We start from the raw sequence: 21,873 nt of genomic DNA on the forward strand, positions 1-21,873 counted from the left end.
CCCTGGGGGGGGGGCACGCGCGCGGTGGGGAGAAGGCGTGCGCGGCCCGGCACGTGCTGCTCCGGCCGAGTTTCCGGACGGGCCGTGGCGGCCTTGAGGCGCTCCCCATGATGCCTCGGGCTGCTCCGAACTAGGGAACTCCGTCTTTCCTCGTCCTCGTCCTCGCGCCACTGGGGGACCAGCCCGGCGAGCTGGGCGGCGGCGCCAGCGCTCTGCTGTGTCCCCAGCCCCGGGACGGGGCGGCCCCAGGGGCGGGGCGGGGGGCGGGGCAGGACGGGGGAGCCGCCTGCGGGGCAGGAGGAGGCGGAGGATCCGCCGCGGAGTGACGGCAAAGTTGGTCCGAGTTTCTCGGAGTTTCCCCGCAGAGGTTCCCCGTAGCCGGACGGTCGGCGGCTCGGCCCTCCCCCCTCTCCCCTCCCCCGCGCCCCGGGCCATGGAGCAGCCGCCGGCGCCCAAGAGGTGAGGAGCCGCGCGCGAGCCCGCCGCCGCGGGGCCCGGGCGAGGAGGCGCGGGCTGGGGCCGGCGCGGGGGAGGACCGGGGGCGGCTAGGCCCGGCCGGTCGAGCCTGGCCTGAGCTGTGTCAATTCCGGGGTGTGTGTGTGTGTATGGGGGTGGGGGTGCCGGTGGCCCGCTGGGCACTTGGAAGTGGTAAGTGAGTGTGTGTGTATATGTGTGTGTGAGAGTGAGTGATTGACTCAGTTTCCCATCGGGAAGTCCATCCGGCTCTCCATAAGCCACCTCTTCCCCCCCCCCCCCCACTTTCTGAAGCACGGGATGGGTGACACCCGGTATTCTCCAGCCCACAACTCGTGGGCTCCCCAGTCCAGGGTCTGGGCAGCAGCAGCAGCAGCAGCAGCAGCAGCAGCAGCAGCAGCAGCAGCAGCAGCAAAAAGTTACGTAGAGCTGATGGCACTGGCTATTTGGAAAGTCTTTGGCAGCTTCACCCCCTTCGTTAGGAGAGTGAGGCTTAAACTGGCTTGTTGGTGCCCAGTTTAAGGAATTAAATATTAATAGAGCCAGACCTCCGAAAACCCTCCTGTGGAAATGCTTCATTGACAGGTGTTCTTGATGAACTCATGGGTACTTCTGGCTCCTGGACAGAAAGAGTCCAAAATTAGAATCAAGAGGCTTTTTTTTTTTTTAAATCTCCCTCTCTTTCTAGGTTTTGGGTTTTTCTTTGAGCATGTCAAGCCAGTTGCCTTACAGTATACTGCCTTTTATTTATGGTCAGTTCTTGGAATATACTCTGGTATTTATATTGCAAATATAGCAATGTATTTTGTAAGTGGTTTTGAATTGGTATGTGATTAAAGCAGATCCACTGGTTATAAGCATCTATTTATTTCAAAAGAGAATAAAGAAATTTCCTAGTCGTTCGATAAAACTTGTAACCTAGGTCTTAATTTTGGGAAAAAAAAATTATAAAGATTTTAATCTCCCTCACCAAAAGGATCATTTCAAAGATCAAAGAGTTCATGTCTTTAGATACTTAGAGATCTTTGAGATAAAAGGTGTTTTATTCAAGAGCATGGACTAATTAAAGAAGGTTGAAGTTTTTGGAGCTGTTATGACTTGTATACATAAGACATGTGAGCCTTTAGGCCTGGAAACCATCTGTTCAGGTAAAAAAAGTGGTCCCCAAAAGGGACTTAATATTAATTCACTTGAAACAGAAGCCATTAGATAGGTTTCCTTCTGGTATTTTGAAAAGTGAAAACTTTCTAGTTACTGTATGCAGTTGGGAACCAATTTTAATGTTAACTGGAAAAAGCTGAAGTTATATATTTTTTTTGTTTGGAATAAAGACTAAGGTAGCACTGCTGAAATAATCTGATAAACCCATCCTGAAAAACTGAGTTGAAGGAGAGTTCTTCTATTTATGTTTTCCATTTCTTAAATAAAGGCTATTATTCCAGTTAAGAGTAGACTATATTATCAGAGGTATATAGATGTTGATAGGTAGGGAGAAAGATGAAGCCCCTGTCCAGTGGATTTTTAGGCTTAATTCCAAAAGAGACCCAGGAGAAAACAATTTATACTGGGGGGAATTGGGGGAATGGAGAAGGGCATAAAGGTGGTAATTTTTATGATGGTCTCCACTTTTCATAGTAGTCTTTGCATTTGTTTAGCAAGCTCCATTTTCATTTATCTTAAGAGAAAAATTGGTCTGGAAGGACTTCTTGAAGAAAAAAATAATGATAAAAATATTACATATTCTTCCCATCATGGTGTACTTTTAGAAGCTCATACATATCATGATTTCATTTGGTTGTTATGTGAGTCTTTTGAGGAAAGGAAGGTAAGTGGTATATTTTACATTTGACAAATGAAGAAACTGAGGCTGAGACTATAATTTACCCAGGAGTATCCAGCTAATTAGTGATAGGGGTGGGACTAGAACCCAAATCTCTAGACCTTCAATTTAAAACTTCTCTGGCCAACACTGACTGGATGTGGTGGAGGGGATTCTTGGTCATCTAATGGGTCGGGCTGTATGGCTGGCCTTTTACATCCCTTTCCAACTTTCGGATTCCATGATGGCAGGTGTATAGGGGCAGACTGTAACTAATCAAGGAACAAATGTACATTCTCTCACATAAATCAGAATAGAAAGAAACAAATGTTTAGAATGAAGAGCAAGTGAGGGATGATGGAAGGCAGAGAAATGACTAGAGGAAGAATGTAGTTAATTTGAAGTTGATTTTATAAGAACAAAATACCTTTTATGAGTGCTTGAAGGTGAGTGGTAGGAAGGCAACCAAAAATAGTTTGCAAAAATAATATTGTCAAGAAGTATTAGTGAATATGAAGGAATGAAAAGTGCTGTGGAAAAAATTATTGGTTCTAGGTTTAAGTGATGACTGGCTATGAAATCAGGAGATACTTCAGTCTGTTTCACTGATACAGAGCTCATCCTCTTTGAGTCAAAAATCTTCATCACCTACCACCTGACACCTATCAGATTGGCTAATAAGACAAAAAAGGAAAATAATAAATGTTGGAGAAGCTGTGGGAAAATTGGAACATTAATGCATTGTTGCTGGAGCTGTGAATTGATCCAACCATTCTGGAGAGCAATTTGGAATTATGCCCAAAGGGCTATAAAGCTGTGTATACGCTTTGATCCAGCAATACCACTTTTGGGTCTTTTTCCCAAAGAGATCATGGAAAAGGGAAAAGGACCCATATGTACAAAAATATTTATAGCTGCTCTTTATGTGGTGGCAAGGAATTGGAAGTTGAGGGGCTGCCCATCAATTGGGGAATGGCTGGACAAGTTGTGGTGTATGAATGTAATGGAATACTATTGTGCTGTAAGAAACGATGAGCAGGATGAGTTCAGAGAAACCTGGAGGGTCTTGCATGGGCTGATGATGAGTGAGATGAGCAGAACCAGAAGAACATTGTACACAGTAGCATCAACATTTTGTGTTGATCTACTGTGATGGACTAGATTCTTCTCACCAGTGCAGTGGTACATAAGAGTTCCAGGGGGCTCATGATGGAAAAGGATCTCCAAAATCAGGAAAAAAAAAAAAAAAGAACTTTGGAGTATAGATGCTGATTGAACCTTACTATTTCTTTTGTTTTTGGTGCTGTTGTTTTTCTATTTTGAGGTTTTTCCTCATTGCTCTGATTTTTCTCTTATAACATGACTAATGCAGAAATGTTTAATGTTACATATATGTATATGTTCATATAAACCTATATCAGATTACCTGCTGTCTAGGGGAGGGAGGGAGAAAAATCTGAAATTGTAAAGCTTGTATAAACAAAAGTTGAGAACTATCTTTTTTTTTTAGTGAGGCAATTGGGATTAAGTGACTTGTCCAGGGTCACACAGCTAGTAAGTGTTAAGTGTCTGAGGCCAGATTTGAACTCAAGTACTCCTGACTCCAGGGCCAGTGCTCTATCCACTGCGCCACCTAGCTGCCCTGAGAACTATCTTTATATGTAACTGGACAAAAATAAAATACTTTATTAAAAAAAAAAAGATCTTCATCACCTGGTATCCCAACATTTTGGGGATAAGCGTCTCTGAATTTAACTAATCTGTCTAAAAAGGACTGTATTTCTGAAACCTTTCCAGCTTGCTGAGACCTGCCAGGAATTACTTTGCACTGGCAGTGTCACTTTCATGCCAGAGTTTGTCACCTGAATAAGACTTCAGGTTTTGCTGATAGTGTTTTTGAATTATGGTGATTTTTGTAGTTAATTAAAGTACATCCTGAAGAGAAATATTGTGGACAGAGATGAAATGTTCATGCTGAATTTGACATGACAAATATGAGGTTTCATGTGAAATTGTATAGAATTGTGTAGAAAGAGGTCAAGATGTAGCTGGAAGGGTACTTTAAAGACCATCTAGCCTGACCTCATTTTACAGGTGGAAAAAGTGAGGTCCATGATTGATAGCTAAACATAGATAGTATTTTAAATCCTAGTAACTGTTAAACAGTTATAAAGTAAGCAAGGCAGTGGGATCAGGACCAGAGAGCCCTATAAACTGTGTTGGCAAAGGAGAGTGAAAATACTGGATTTTGTAGGTGGGGTTTGTCTCTTTTTGTTTTTCTGTATTCAACTATGATAGCTTTGATACAATTGGCATAGCTGTTTACCTCTGAAATTCTTGTCTCTCTGGATTTATTTTAGTTTGTGACATTGTAGTTTCCTGGTTCCAATACCTTAGTATTGGGTTTTTTTAGCTCCTTTGGTTTCTCTTTTTCCAGATTCCTGATTGTTTGTCCTGGGCTTTCTATGTTCTCCCTCTTAGGGCATTCCTTTAGCACTCATCCTCTCATACACAGTCAGTGATTTGTCAATTCTTTCCAAATCTACAACTCTAGTTCCGTTCTCTTAGTCTGGTATTTCCTGTATATGTATACTTTGATTGCTTCATTCTCCATGGCCAAATCATCACCAAGTCCTGTCAGTTCTTCTTTAAAGATCCAAGGCCAAAGTGGTGGTGCTTGTTGTTGTTTTGCATGAATGAATTGAAATTCGTTTGTTTTTTTCTATCCCAGCCATCCTAGTCCAGTTCCAGTTATCCATACCTAGATTACTTCAGTAGCTTCCCTGTCAGATGTACCCAACTTAATTGGAAGACAGGTTCCAGCCCTGGTTATTGCTCTTGTCAGTAATGTGGCCTCAGTTGGGTAAATCACTTCCATTCTCTTGACCGCAGTTTCCTTATCTGTAAAATTAAAGGGGTTAGATTAGATGTTCTCTAAAGGCCTTTCTTATTCTAACATTTTATGATTTTATTCACTTCCTCTTCTACTACAGTTAAATTAAATGAACATTTATTAAGTGCCTACCACTTGTAAGGCACGGGGCATACAAAGACAAAAGTGAAACAGTTCCTACCTTTAAGGAACTTAGGTTTTATTGGAAGCTTACAATATACATGCAGATAAGTGAAGTGCTGGGTGAAATGAGGAGGGAGAGTGTTAGCAGGAGATACCAGGAAAGGCTTCACAGAGGAAGTGGCACCAGAGCTGAGCCCTCTGATTGAGCTTCTTCACACATTCCTGGTTATTTCCCCCCAAAATTACTTTTCATCAACATGAATTCCATTTCTGTTTCTGCCACTGACATAACAGTGTAACTTCTTGAAATTGCTTTTTGCCTTTGTTCTCCAGTTTGTGAAATGAAGTAGTTGGAATAGATAATTTTTTGAGTTCCCTTCCAGCTCTAGCATTCTGAGATTTGGATCCTCTGATTATAGACCACAAACACTTTGTCACTTAGTGGTCTTTGAGAATTTTTTCCCTACAGGTCTTTGTGAATGAAATATTTATTGCTGTATTGTCAACTGGCAGTGAGCCCCATTGAATTTAGGAGAGTTGGTTCTAGGATAGTAATCTACATGTACATCAGTCACAGAGCTTGTCCTTGAGGCTTTTGCAGCTCAGTAGGACCTGCCAGAGTTCATGATAGCATTTGAAAATTCAAGTTTGCTTCTATGCTATTCACTTAAGAGGCAGACTGACCAGCAGGCTGTTGCGATATTGTTCAGGCATGAGGTGATGAGGGCCTGCCCCAGAGTGGTTGCAGTATTAGAGGTGAGAAGGGGATATATATGAGAGCTATTGTAAAGGTGAAACCAACAGGTCTTGGCAACAGACTGGATATGGGGTTGGTGGTGAGACATGGTGAGGAATCCAGGATTACTTGGTTGTGAGCCTAACAACTGGGAGCATGGTGTTGCCCTCAATAGCAATAGGGAAGTTAGGAGGGGGTGAGGGTTTAGGGGGAAAGATAAGTTCAGTTTTGAACATGTTGAGTTTAAAATGTCTACTGAACATCCAGTTTGAGATGTGAAATCGAGAAAACCAACTGGAGATGTGAGATTGGAGATCTGAAGAGAGGTCTGACAGGGTAAGTAGATTTAAGATTCATCAGCATTGACATGATAATTAAATTCATGGGACCTGAGAGAGATCACCAAGTGAAGTAGTATAGAAGGGAAAGAGTGCCTAGAACAGAACCTTAAGGGACACCTATAGTTAGAGGGTATGATCCGGATGAGGATCCAGCAGTGGTGACTGAGAAGGTAGGTAGGGGGAGAACCAGGAGAGAGTGGTACCCTGAAAACCTAGAAAAAAGAGAGTATCAAGAAGGAGGTGATTAACCCTGTCAAAGGTTTCAGAGACATTGAGGAGAATGAGGATTTTAGAAAAGACTTGGTTCTCAGCCCCAAAAGGAACCAATTCATCTATTTTTCAAGAAGTAGTTGAGACTCTTAAGTAGTAAATTTAAGGGCCTACCATGGTTGAATGTTGTAAGTATCAGTTAAGTACTCCCTTTTGATATTTGTTACTCATTTTAGATATTTATATGAACAAAGGTTAAATTATTAAGGTTTAAATCAATGATTTGTAAACTGGAGCTAGCAGGGAAACAAACAAAAATGTTGACTAGAGTTATGAAGACTTATATTTCACAGTTTCTCTATCAGTTGTTTGGTCTTTAATTTTAAGGACATGGTACTTTCACTTTAGCTCACCAGATTTTATGTTTTTTTGTGTGTGGAGTATTGAGAATCAGGAAACTTAGGTTTTCTGTTTTCTGGTTCCTTTTCATCCCTTGCTATTTGAATTTAAGCAAATCACTTACACCCTTATTAGCCTTGCTGTGTTTTTTATTGTGTCTTTTTTCTCTTCCACCCCAAATATCCCCTTAAATACTTGCATTTTATAATCAGATTTGGTTCATAAAAGTAATAATAGGATTGCTGAAAAAGCCAGTGTTGCTGCTGTTAACTTTGTTTTTTTGGTTTTTTTTGGTTTTTTTAGTGAGGCAATTGGGATTAAGTGACTTGCCCAGGGTCACACAGCTAGTAAGTATTAAGTGTCTGAGGCCGGATTTGAACTCAGGTACTCCTGACTCCAGGGCTGTGCTCTATCCACTTCGCCATCTAGCTGCCCCCTGCTGTTAACTTTGTATTCACTGTGGGCCTGGATTGCCTCTTAGAAAGGTTCAGAACAAATTTCTTTATTGACAGGGCAGAGTTTATAAATCTAAATATAATAAGTGCAGGTTATTCTGTAGGTCACTGGGTAAATTTGCCCATTTGCCTTCTAGGATACTCTGACTTTGGAGTGATGGAAACAATGAAAGCAGGGATTAGCTTCATCTTTTGCTTGCTCCTTAGCTGTGTGACCCTGGGGAAGTCACTTAAACCCAATTGCCTTAAACATCTGGGGCCATCTTCAGTTGTCCTGATATGTATCTTGCTGCTGGACCCAGATGGCCAGAGCCCTCCCTCACTTAACTCCAAATCAGTGAAAGTCATGACATTACCCCAATGTCTTGGTCCTCTTTGAGAACTAAGGACAAACAACAGCTTGGTCTGCTCTACCCTTTAACCATCAAAGATGAAAATTAACACTAGTTTGATAGGAATTCCCTTATTAATTTTTCTCTCTTCCTAAAACCCACTGTTCTTTTTATTTTGAACTACCCTATTGTATAGTTAATCTTTCATCAAGGGGCTGAAGGTTGAATCAGTGAAATCACATCTTTGGGAAGAAAGATGTTGAATCTTAAAGGCCATGGTACACACATGGTTTGCTTCCCCTTAGAGTCAGTATGATGCCATGAAGACTGATTCTATTTTTGTGTGTTACGTGTGCTTATAATCGTAGTAATACAAATACAAAGATCACTACATACATACTATGAGTATTGAAGTATGTGTTATGTTCAACCTTTCCAAGTTGTATCAAAGAGCAGTTTATCTTGTCAGACCACTTAGCAGAAATGGAAGTTACAGAGAGTACTTAACAATAATGGTTTTATTTATTAGGGTACATACATCAAAGAGGGAAGGTTTCAGGTAAACTCTGTTTGAGTCTACATGATACCAGATATGTGAATGAAAGTTGAATTAATCACCTAGATGTTTTTTGCTATTGAAATGTTTGCAGTTACATAGAAACAGCTTATTCTCTTTAGACTATGATCCTATTCAGTTCAACACACTTTTATTATTAAAGTTTGGGAAATTGATAGGGGATTTGTGAATTTCAGGCTAGGGTTATTCTTATGTTTAGGACACATTTTTCCATTCCCTACCCTAATATTTAACCTTTTGAGGGATTGGAAGGGGTTTTGGGGATTGTGGTGTTGGTATTTCAGCTTCACATCTACCCATGTCATTTTGTTGTCTTCATGCCATTCCTGCTGACTTCTTCCTTCCCATCCTGAACATTGGATCTGTGGCCTAGCTCCTCATATCTTGGTCTTCCTGAATTCATGTTGTGAAGTGGATTCATGAATCCACTTACCTTTGGAGAGTTTACCCTAGGACTCCAACACGATTGTGTTTCACATTGAGTCCAGCTATTCACCCAGGCCATCTCACCATCTACCTGCCAACTCGTAATACCCCTTTGCTTCTATTTCCCCCAGAACAAAACTCCTTTCCCTGGTCTCTTCCCTTTAAGTCTAGTCTTCCCCTATTATAATGCAAATTCCTTGAAGGTAGGCACTTTCTCTTTTTGTATCTTTACAGATTAGCATTGTGCTACTTATTCTGGATGTGGTTTTGAATATATTTGTTTGCATATCTTCTCCCCATTAGACTGTAAGCTCCTTGATGGGAGGAACTGTCTTTGGCCTCTTTCTGTACCCTCAATACTTAAAACAATGCCTGGCACTTAGTAGGTGCTTAATAAATGTTTATTGATTGAAATTCATTCATATATATTTTTTTGCCAACTTATCCATATTATTTTTGTGCTTGAGAAAATTTAAATGTAATGTAACAAGTACCTGGGCATAAATGTGGTGTAGTGTAGTGGGAAGAGAACTGGCTGTGGAGTCTGAACACTTTGGTTCAAATCCTGGCTCTGCCACTTACTACCAGCATGATCTTGGGTAAACCAATCATTTTTGCTGGGCCTCACTTTTCTTATTTGCAAAATGAGGGCGTGGTCTAAGTTAGGGATTCCCAACATGGGGTCCATGTACTTTCATTTTAAAACAGTTTTGCTAATTGTATTTCAATATAATTGGTTCCCATGTATTTTATTTTATGAATTTAAAAACATTGTTTTGAGAAGGGGTCCATAGACTTCATCAGATTGCCAAAGGGGTTTATGGCACTAAAAATGTTTAAGAATCCCTGGACTAGATGATCTTTAAGGTCCCTTCTATCTCTAAATCTATGTTCCTAAATTAATATTCTTTTAAATGATCTTTATGTTTTGAAATATCTGCATTTGGATTCTTTGGAAGTCATCCTTTGAAAAGAAATGAATTGATGAAAGAACAATCAGGAATTTAGGCAGTGGGGTTAGGGGTTTTGGTGTCCACAAAATAATTTATGTTGTTAATTTGATATCTGCAAAATAATTTATAATGGTAAACATTGCTAGAAAGTATTTTGCCCTTTCTCCCTTTTCAATTGTCAGGGATGGCATACTTTCTCTCATTGCAAAACAGCTGACTATCCTGTACCTCATCTTGGGGGAGGGGTGAGGTGAAGAAGGAAGAATGGACATTGTTCTTTGCCTGTTAATGCAAAGGGGAATGAAGGGTAATTACTGGTTTACAAAGTTGTGTGTTTTAGAAATGCTTTATTTGTATCTTACAAGTAAGTTTTACAAGTTTGTTTGTGCCCGGTGATGGTGGTTTATAGTACCTGAATGTAATATGGATTTACCTAGTGAAGAAGGCTCATGGGTGTGCAGAAGCTGAAACTATTTTCTAGCTTATTTTCCATTATAAATGCCTGCAGGTTGGTGGGGGGTGGTTGTCAGAGGAAGGTGAGAGCAAGATGAGCTAGTCTATACCTATGGATTTATGTAGACAGATGCCTTATTATTTTCAGTCTTTGTTTATAAACAGGTAAGTCAATGAAGTCCTTGGGGTTGTGTGACTTTGTGGAGAACATACCACAAAGGAAGATAACTACCTCAAAATTTTGAATTTCTTGTATTAGCCTTTTTTCCTCTTATAAAAACTTTCCCTGCTTCCCACCTTTTTTGCTCTTCTCTCACAGTACATTTCCAGGTTTGGGCCAGAGTTTAAGCATGAATGAGTATGAATTAGATAATAGAAACCAGTTAAGCATTTACTGGAGTGACTTTTGTTTCCATTCTCTTAGGAACTTATTCTGGGTGTCCTTTGATTCACAAGTGTCTTGCCATTCTCTTCTTCCTTCTCTTTAAATTTCACAACTGGCCTAGTTTCTGGTTTCCTTTAATTAGAAAGATATTTGAAAAGACAGAATCTGGGATAGGTAATACTACTAGTGACAAAATGTTAAGCTATCGGATTTCAGGACTTTTTTTCTCTCTCAAGTTTACCTCTAGCCTGTCTTCTCTTACATACTTAAAAACAACTGATTTGAGTGATCAAGTTCTTTGCACTAACATAATTCTGTTTTCTAAAATAAAACAAAAGATTTCTTTATAGTACTTACTTCAGATAACCATAGAGTGATGGATTACATTTATTTTAAATGTACTCATGTATTTTAGATGAAATACTGTAAAAGTTTTCTAAAAAGTTCCTTGTTTAAAAAATGAATGCTATGAATATCTGGGACTTGAGTACAGTTTGCAGCATCCATTTATTTCCTTTGTAAACAATAGTTAAAAAAAAAAAGGAAACCTAGGAGCCATCTCATATTCCACTTGGTCCAAAGGAAGATAAATTGGGAAAAAGATAATGAAAGACTAAGTATGAGGGAAGATGAGAAAAATCCCAGTTTCCTTTCTGTCAAGGCGTTTTTCCAGGAAATGACAATCTTAGTGAATTTCTGGGCAAAAGGCCCATCCTTAGAAAAAAGGGTTATGACAGAATGGAAAAGACAAGACTTTCATTATTTCTGAAAGAGCTCTTATCTTCAGTACAGTATTTGTTTTCTTGGATGGGCTCTCTGCATATTACTATACTAATAATTAAATGGATCCAGCAGATTTTGAAGTTAACTCATAATTGCAAATGAAGGACAGGGTGGTTAGGTTGTTTCTCTTTAACCACTTAAGGCTTGACCGGAGATTAAAAATAGCAGGTCAAAGAGTAAGAAAAGACATGGTTGGATTGCATAGATACTGTGATATGGAGAAATTTTTTCCATTTTCTTTTATCTTGTACTATTCAGAATAAAATTTTCCTTTTCCAAGTTTTAATCTCCTAAGGTGAATAAATGCTAGGTAATTCATTTTGTGCTTTTAGTTATTCATTTATGCACCAGTATCTGTTGGGATAAGTAGCAGAAAAGGCCAGTTGATTGTCACTTATATTGGCTTGAATTCCCATTTAGAAACTCAAGAATTCCATAGGATCATAGGATTAAGAGATGGAAAGGAATTCATTTTACCAAAAACAACATCAGTGGCAACAGCTGAAGGCTGCATAAGGGGTGAGAAATGTTTGCAAAATTACCCAGATTCTAAGTAGCAGATTGGGTATTGGAATTCAAGGTCTCAGGATTTCAAATTCAGTACTTAACATGTGTATGTTAGTGTAAACCTTTTCTCTTGTAAGTATGAGAGCTACCAAGTATCAAAAAGGAAGTCAGATATATGAGTTAGATGGATGGTATTTGATTTTGGTCTAGATTAGTAAGGCAGGTACCAAACAAATGAGTATTCTTTTCTCTCATCCAAAAAGCATAATAAATGCTTTAAGAGCCTATTATGTGACAGGTATTGGGCTAGGTACTGGAGATATGATGGCAAAATGAAACATCCTCTTCTCTAAAGTACCTTATGTTCTATTGGAGAAAGTGTATTGTGTGTCTATGTGGGTAGACATGGGTACATAGAAAATGAAATATAAAACATCTATAAAGACTACAAAGTAGGGGGCAGCTAGGTGGCACAGTGAATAAAGCACCAGCTCTGAATTCAGGAGGACCTGAGTTCAAATCCGGCCTCACACACTTGACATTTACTAGCTGTGTGACCCTGGGCAAATCACTTAACCCTCATTGCCCTGCAAAAAAAAAAAAAAAGACTACAAAGTAAATTTTTTTGGGGGGTAGAGACAATAAGAGGAGTGGAATATTTCTGGGCTTTTGAGCTGAGCTTTGAAGGAAGCTAGTGATATAGTGAAAGATGGAGCTAAGGAGGGAGAGCATTTCAGGAACAGGGGTGGCATGTGCAAAGGTAGAAAAACCTGTGTTAGAATGTTTTCTGTAAGGAACACAAGGAAGGTCACTTTGACATGTGGAATAATGTATTATTATAGCGTTGAAAGGTTGATGGGAGTCAGATTGTGAAGGGCTTTAAATGTCAGACAAGGGAATTTTTATCTTAACTTAGAGACAAGAGGAGGCCCTTGGAGCTCAAGGCCTCTGGAGCTTCTTGAACAGAAGAGTCAGACCTATGCTTAAGGAATATGAATTTGGCAATCATGTGAAGGGTGCTTTGGAGAGGGGGATATATTGGGAAGGAAGGAAACACACATTTATTAAGTGCTCACTATCCTACCATGTGCCTGGCATTGTGCTTTACAAACTTTATCTCATTTGATCCTTAAAACAACCCTGGGAGAGAGGGACTATTATAATCTCCATTTTACAGTCGAGAAAACTGAGGCAGACAGATTCAGTGACTCGCCCAGAGTTACACAGCTAATAAGTGTCTGAGGTCAGATTTGAACTCAGGTCTTTCTGATGCCAGGTCTGGATCTCTATCTACTGTGCTACCTAGCTGCCTGCCAAGGCAAGAGATTAATTAATGTAGGTGAGAGATGATAATAATCTGAACTAGGGTGGAGCCTTGTGATTAGAGAGGGAAGGAACATTTGCAAGAGATGGAATCTACAAGATTTGACAACTGATCAGATGTGAGAGGGAAATGGAGAGGGAGAGAAGAATGGTAGATGATTTTGTGGTTGTGAACCTAGGTGTTTGGAGGGATTGTGATACTTTCAGCAGAAACAGGGATTTTAGGAAAAGGTGGGGTTTAGAGGGAAAGATACTGAATTTTGGATGTTTTGAATATGAGATGCCTATGGGACATGGTGATGAAAATGTTGACTAGGCTGTTGGTGATGCAGTGTTGTGGTTCAGATAAAAGACTGGGAGTAGATATTACATAGTTGTCAATTTCGAGTTTTACCTATGGGAGCTGATGAAATCATTGAGTTAGTGTAGACAGAGCAGGAAAGAAGGTTCTAAGCCCTAAGATAAACCCCCACTTGGAGTGGGACATGGGTGATATAAAGTTTCCCTTGGCCCTAGCCTCAACTGACTCTACAACTCTCTTATTTGCACACTTCTTTTATTTGTCCATTTGCAACACAGCTCCACTCGAAGGGTCCTTAGGTATACTGTGTGTGTGTGTGTGTGTGTGTGTGTGTGTGTGTGAGAGAGAGAGAGAGAGAGAGATTGAGATTTCGGGGAGGAGTAGGGTGGTTCAGGGTTAAGCTTAGTGAAGCAGAAGAAATGAGGAGAGAGAAAAAGACATAGAAATAATATGTTGAAGTCAAGATGAGAGGACTTAGGGATCTACCACATTGACTCAATCTTTTTTATAAAGCATGTGAGGCCTTCTCCTGAAAGTAAGGGTATGGATGTGAGTTAAAAAAAAGAATTTTTGTTGAGAAGCAACAATATAGAAAAAGCTACTGTTAGGCAAAGCTGCTAAAACAGGGGCTTGCTCTTTCTGAGGCCACTTGATTGTGTCTGTTACTTCTATAAGTGTTAAATCCATATCTTCATTTTTTTTTTTAAGTGAGGCAATTGGGGTTAAGTGACTTGCCCAGGGTCACATAGCTAGTAAATGTTAAGTGTCTGAGGCTGGATTTGAACTCCTGACTCCAGGACCAGTGCTCTACCCACTGCATCACCTAGCTGCCCCCACTTCATGTTTTTTTTAAAGCTAAACCACATCTTCCTGAAATTCCACTTAGCATCTTGAGCCTACCTGCAGGGTTGAGAGGACGTGTTAGTCTTTGTTTTGGCCCTTGTCAGCACAATATGAAGATTAGGGAACTACCGGATGCAGACACGGACGAGGACATAGTCTAGACCGTGTCGCAGCTGTTACTGATGTAGTCTATGCTCTGGGGAAAATGGTTATTTTAATGGTAGTTCATGCCATCAGAATTTCTGCCTTAATATTTAAGGGAACCAAATATTAGAAAACACTGATTAAATATCTTTTGCAAAAGGTATTCTTCTAGGCTCTAAGGATAGAAAATTAAGTCTCCTTACCATGTGTCATTATTATGGTGTGTGGAGATTTATTGGTCTGGGTGGTCTAGGGTTGTGACTCATTGCTTCAGAATCCACAAACACAAAGCATGCAGCAGATTTGGGGATTAAATGATGATAAAGCTTTATTCCAGATTAATTCTAATGTTCATTTTCTGGATTATACCAGTTTTATTTGTTTGGTTTTTTTGGGTGGGGCAATGCGGGTTAAGTGACTTGCCCAGGGTCACACAGCTAGTAAGTGTCAAGTGTCTGAGGCTGGATTTGAACTCAGGTCCTCCTGAATCCAGGGCCAGTGCTTTATCCACTGAGCCACCTAGCTGCCCCCAATCTTCTTTTTCCCAAGGTCAGGTTTTCCATCTCTAGAGAATGGTGCCTAGTATTTTGGTGTATTTTGGTTATCATCTATGACACCCAGGTAAAGAGATTAAGACCACTCAGGCTTCTAATGTCCTTTCTTTCTTTTCTTTTTTAAAAAAGTATTATTCTCCTCCTCTCCCTTCCTTCCCTCCTCCCCAAAATGGAAAGCAGTCTGATATAGGTTGTATATGTACAATCATATTAAACATATTTCTACATTAGTCAACTTGTAAAAGAAGAATCATAGCACAAGAGAAAACTCTCAGAAATGAAGAGAAAAAAAAAACATTCCAAAAGTAGAAACAGTATGGTTCAATCTCCATTCATAATTCATAGTCCTTTTTTCTGGATGTTGAGGACATTTTCTATTAAGTGTTCTTTGAAATTGTTTTGGATCGTTGTACTGCTGAGAAGAGCCAAGTCTATCCTTAATGTTGCTGTTACTGTGTACAATGTTCTCCTGGTTCTGCTCCTCTCAGTCAGCATCAGTTCATGTAAGTCCTTCCAGGTTTCTCTAAACTCCTCCTTTTCTTCCTCCTCCTCCTCCTCATCTCTCTCTCTCTCTCTCTCTCTCTCTCTCTTTTTTTTTTGGTGGGGCAATGAAGGGTAAGTGACTTGTCCAGGGTCAAACAGCTAGTAATTGTCAAGTGTCTGAGGCTGGATTTGAACTCAGGTCCTCCTGAATCCAGGGCTGGTACTTTATCCACTATGCCACCTAGCTGCCCCCCCTGCTCATAGTCTCTTACAGCACAATAGTATTCCATTACATTCAAATACCACAACTTGTTTAGCCATTCTCCTATTGATGGACATTCCCTTGATTTCCAATTCTTTGCCACCACAAAGAGAGCTGCTATAAATATTTTTGTACATGTGATTCCTTTCCCCTTTTCTATGGTATCTTTGGAATACAGACTCAGCAGTGGTACCACTGGGTCAAAGGGTATGAACAGGCCCATAGCCCTTTGGGCATAGTTTCAAATTTCTCTCCAGTTCACAGCTCCACCAACAATGCATTAGTGTTCCAATTTTTCCACAGCTTCTCCAACATTTATTATTTTCCTTTTTCTGCATTTTTTTGTCATATTAGCCTATCTGATAGATGTCAGGTGGTACCTCAGAGTTGTTTTTATTTGCATTTCTTTGATCAATAATGATTTAGAGCATTTTTTCATATGGCTATAGATAGCTTTGACTTCTTCATCATCAAAGTGCCTGTTCATATCCTTTGACCATTTATCAATTGGGGAATGACTTGGATTCTTATAAATTCGATTCAGTTCTTTATATATTTTAGAAATGAGGTCTTTATCAGAAATGCTGGCTGTAAAAATTGTTTCCCACTTTTCTGCCTCCCTTCTAATTTTGGCTGCATTGCTTCTGTTTGTACAAAAACTCTTTAATGTAATCAAAGTCTTCCATCTTGCATTTCATAATATTCTCTATCTCTTGTTTGGACATAAGTTGTTTTCCTCTCCATTGACCTGAGAGGTAACTAACTATTCCCTCCTCTCCTAATTTGTCTATGGGTATCACCCTTTATGTCTAAATCTTGAACCCATTTTTACCTTATTTTTGTATAAGGTGTAAGGTGTTGGTCTATGTCTAGTTTCTGCCATACTATCTTCCAGTTTTCCCAGCAGTTTTTGTCAAAAACTGAGTTCCTATCCCAGAAGTTGGAGTCTTTGGGTTTATCAAACAGTAGATTACTATAGTCATTTACTACTGTGTCTCCTGTGCCTAACCTATTTCACTGATCCACCACTCTGTTTCTTAGCTAGTACCAAATAGTTTTGGTGACTGTTGCTTTATAGTATAGCTTCAAATTTGGTATGGCTAGCCTACCTTCCTATGCATTTTTTTCATTAGTTCCCTTGATATTCTTGACTTTTTGTTTTTCCAGATGAATTTTGTTATTATTTTTTCTAACTCTATAAAATAATTTTTAAGTAGTCTGATTAGTATGGCACTGAATAGATAAATTAATTTAGGTAGCGTTGTCATTTTTATTATATTAGTTCGGCCTGTCCATGAGCAATTGGTATTTTTCCAGTTACATAGATCTGATTTTATTTGTGTGAAAAGTGTTTTTTAATTGTGTTCATAGAGTTCCTGGTTTTGTCTTAGCAGGTAGACTCCCCAAGTATTTTATATTGTCTACTGTTACTTTAAATGGAATTTCTTGCTCTATCTCTTGCTGCTGATCTTTGTTGGTCATGTATAGAAATGCTGATGATTTATGTGGGTTTATTTTATATCCTGCAACTTTGCTAAAGTTGTTAATTGTTTCAAGTAGTTTTTTAGTTAATTCTTTAGGATTCTCTAAGTATACCATCATATCATATGCAAAGAGTAAAAGTTTTGTTTCCTCCTTGCCTATTCTAATTCCTTTAATTCCTTTTTCTTATTGCTATAGCTAACATTTCTAGTACAATATTAAATAATAGAAGTGATAATGGACATCCCTGTTTCACCCCTGATCTTATTGGGATAAGCACCTCTATCATTATCCCTGACACATATAATGTTTGCTGATGGTTTTAGGTAGATACTGCTTATTATTTTAAGGAAAGCTCCACCTATTCCTATGCTCTCTAGTGTGTGGTTTTTTTTTTTTTTTTGGTTTTGTTTTGGTGGGGCAGTGAGGGTTAAGTGACTTGCCCAGGGTCACACAGCTAGTAAGTATCAAGTGTTTGAGGTCAAATTTGAACTCAGGTCGTCCTGAATCCAGGGCCGGTGCTTTATCCACTACGACACCTAGCTGCCTCCGCTCTCTAGTGTTTTAAATAGGAATGAGTGTTGTATTTTGTCAAATGCTTTTTCTGCATCCATTGAGATAATCATATGATTTTGGTTAATTTTGTTATTGATGTGGTTGATTATATTAATAGTTTTTCTAATGTTGAACCAGCCTTTCATTCCTGGTATAAATCCCACCTGGTCATAGTGTATTATGCTGGTGATCACTTGTTGCAATCTCCTTGCTAATATTTTATTTAAGATTTTTGCATAGATATTCATTAGGGAAATTGGTCTGTAATTTTCTTTCTCTGTTTTGGCTCTGCCTGGTTAAGGTATCAGCACCATATTTGTGTCATAAAAGGAATTTGGTAAAACTCCTTCTTCATCTATTTTTCCAAATAATTTGTATAGTATTGGAATGAATTGTTCTTTAAATGTTTGGTAGAATTCATTTATAAACTCATCTGGCCCTGGAGATTTTTTCTTAGGGAGTTTATTGATGACTTGTTCAATTTCTTTTTCTAAAATGGGCCTATTTAAGGATTTTATTTCCTCTTCAGTTAACCTGGGCAATTTGTATTTTTGTAAATGTTCATCCATTTCATTTAGATTGTTAAATTTATTGGCATATAGTTGGGCAAAATAGCTCCTAATTATTGCTTTAATTTCCACTTCATTGGTGGTGAAATCACCCCTATTTCATTGAATGTCCATCTTTTCCTCTGAAAGAGAATGATCAGTTTTGCTGGGTAGTTCATTATGGGTTGTAATCCATGCTCCTTTGCCTTTCTGAATATCATATTCCAAGCCCTGCGATCCTTTAATGTTCAATCTGCCAGGTCCTGTGCAAACCTGACTGTAGCTTCATTATATTTAAATGGTTTCTTTCTGGCTGCTTGGAGTATTTTCTCCTTCACCTGATAATTCTGGAGTGTGGCTACAATATTCCTTGAAGTTCTCCTTTTGGGGTCTCTTTCAGGAGGTGATCAGTGGATTCTTTCAATGATGATTTTATCCTCTGATTCTACAATTTCAGGGCAATTCTCCTTGATAATTTCCTGGAATATAGTGTCTAGCCTCTTTTCTTGATCATGGCTTTCAGGTAGTCCAATAATTTTCAGATTATCTCTCTTGGATCTATTTTCCAGGTCAGTTGTTTTTCCAATGAGGTGTTTCACATTTTCTATTTTTTCAGTCTTTTGATTCTTCTTGACAGATTCTTGTTGTCTCATGGAGTTATTAGTTTCCATCTGCCCAATTTTAATTTTTAAGGCATTATTTTCCTCAGTAAGCTTTTACACCTCTTTTTGCATTTGGCCATTTTTTTCTCTCATTTGGCCAATTGTATTTTTTTAAGGAATTGCTTTCCTCAGTCAATTTTTGTGCTTCTTTTTGCAGTGCAACTCTCATTTCTCTCATTTCTTTTTCCATTTTCTCTTCTACTTCTCTCATTTGGTTTTTTATTTATTTATTTTTGCACAGGGCAATGAGGGTTAAGTGACTTGCCCAGGATCACACAGCTAGTAAGTGTCAAGTGTCTGAGGCCAGGTTTGAACTCAGGTCCTCCTGAATCCGGGGCTGGTGCTTTATCCACTGCGCCACCTAGCTGCCCCTCTCATTTGTTTGTTTGTTTGTTTTAGTGAGGCAATTGGGGTTAAGTGACTTGCCCAGGGTCCCATAGCTAGTAAGTGTTAAGTGTCTGAGGCCAGATTTGCACTCAGGTACTCTTTTTTTTTTTTTTTATGTATGAGGTATTTTATTTTTTCCATTACATGTAAAGATAGTTCTCAACTTTTGTTTATACATGCTTTACAATTTCAGATTTTTCTCCCTCCCACCCCTCCCTCCCCCCTCCCCTAGACAGCAGGTAATCTGATATAGGTTATATCTATATATCTCTATACATATACATATATATATATATATATACACACACACACATATATATACACATAATAACATTAATCCTATTTCTGCATTAATCCTGTTACAAGAGAAAGAATCAGAGCAGTGATGCAAAACCTCAAAATAGAAAGGAAAAAAAAACCCAACAGCACCCAAAAGAAATAATATGGTTCAATCAGCATCTATACTCCACAGTTCTTTCTTTCTTTTTTTTTCTTGGATTTGGAGATCCTCTTCTATCATGAGTTCCCTGGAACTCTTCTGTACCATTGCATTGGTGAGAAGAATATAGTCCATCACAGTAGGTCAACACTCAATGTTGATGATACTGTGTACAATGTTCTTCTGGTTCTGCTCATCTCACTCATCATCAGTTCATGTAAGACCCTCCAGGTTTCTCTGAACTCTTCCTGCTCATCATTTCTTACAGCACAATAGTATTCCATTGTATTCATATACCACAACTTGTCCAGCCATTCCCCAATTGATGGGCACCCCCTCAACTTCCAATTCCTTGCCACCACGTAAAGAGCAGCTATAAATATTTTTGTACATGTGGGTCCCTTTCCCCCTTCCATGATTTCTTTGGGCAAAAGACCTAAAAGTGGGATTGCTGGGTCAAAGGGTATGCACAGCCCTATTGCCCTTTGGGCATAATTCCAAATTGCTCTCCAGAATGGTTGGATCAGCTCACAGCTTCACCAACAATGCATTAGTGTTCCAATTTTCCCACAGCCTCTCCAACATTTATTATCTTCCTTTTTTGTCATTTTAGCCAATCTGATAGGTGTCAGGTGGTACCTCAGAGTTGTTTTAATTTGCATCTCTCTAATCATTAGAGATTTAGAGCATTTTTTCATATGGGAATAGATAGCTTTGGTTTCTTCATCAGAAAACTGCCTGTTCATATCCTTTGACCATTTCTCAATTGGGGAATGACTTGGATTCTTATAAATTTGATTTAATTCCCTATATATTTTAGAGATGAGGCCTTTATCAGAAGCACTGGCCTCAAAAATTGTTTCCCAGCTTTCTGCCTCCCTTCCAATTTTGGATGCATTGCTTCTGTTTGTACAAAAAATTTTTTAATTTAATATAATCAAAATCATCCATTTTGCATTTTATAATATACTCTATCTCTTGTTTGGTCAAAAACTGTTCTCCTTTCCAAAGATCTGATAGGTACACTATTCCTTTCTCTCCTAATTTACCTATCATATCACCTCTTATGTCTAAATCATGTATCCATTTTGACCTTATTTTAGTATAAGGTGTAAGATGTTGGTCTATGCCTAATTTCTGCCATACTATCTTCCAGTTTTCCCAGCAGTTTTTGTCAAATACTGAGTTCCTATTCCAGAAGCTGGAGTCTTTGGGTTTATCAAACACTACATTACTAGTGTCATTTACTACTGCATTTCCTGAGCCTAGCCTATTCCATTGATCTACCACTCTATTTTTTAGCCAGTACCAGATAGTTTTGATGACTGCCGCTTTATAGTAAAGCTCCAGGTTTGGTACCGCTAACCCACCTTCCTGTGAATTTTTTTTCATTATTTCCCTGGATATTCTTGATTTTTTGTTTTTCCAGATGAATTTTGTTATTATTTTTTCTAGCTGTATAAAATAATTTTTAGGTAGTCTGATTGGTATGGCACTGAATAAGTAAATTAATTTAGGCAGTATTGTCATTTTTACTCTATTAGCTCTGCCTATCCATGAGCATTTGATATCTTTCCAATTATTTAGATCTGATTTGATTTGTGTGAAGAGTGTTTGGTAGTTGTGTTCATAGAGTTCCTGGGTTTGTCTTGGCAAGTAGACTCCCAAGTATTTTATATTATCTACCGTTACTTTAAATGGAATTTCTCTTTCTATCTCTTGCTGCTGGACTTTGTTGGTCATGTATAGAAATGCTGATGATTTATGTGGCTTTATTTTATATCCTGCTACTTTGCTAAAGTTGTTAATTGTTTCAAGTAATTTTTGACTTGATTCTCGAGGATTCCTTAAGTATACCATCATATCATCTGCAAAGAGTGATAGTTTTGTTTCCTCCTTGCCTATTCTAATTCCTTTAATTCCCTTCTCTTCTCTGATTGCTAAAGCTAACATTTCTAGAACAATATTAAATAATAGGGGTGATAATGGACATCCCTGTTTCACCCCTGATCTTATTGGGAAGG

The 21,873-nt window shown here is 38.8% G+C and overlaps 1 protein-coding gene across 1 annotated transcript in view; it reads left to right on the forward strand.

Moving 5' to 3' along the window:
• The first annotated feature begins 328 nt into the window (after nucleotides 1-328).
• The window catches only part of STK3 (serine/threonine kinase 3), a 465,914-nt gene continuing 444,369 nt past the window's right edge, over nucleotides 329-21,873 (forward strand). Inside the window, exon 1 of the mRNA XM_043968349.1 lies at nucleotides 329-459. Within this exon, the coding sequence (XP_043824284.1) occupies nucleotides 434-459 (26 nt within the window). The 5' untranslated portion in view covers nucleotides 329-433. The remainder of the gene's footprint in view (nucleotides 460-21,873) is intronic.

Source organism: Dromiciops gliroides, chromosome 1, assembly GCF_019393635.1.
Source record: "Dromiciops gliroides isolate mDroGli1 chromosome 1, mDroGli1.pri, whole genome shotgun sequence".
NCBI lineage: Eukaryota > Metazoa > Chordata > Mammalia > Microbiotheria > Microbiotheriidae > Dromiciops > Dromiciops gliroides.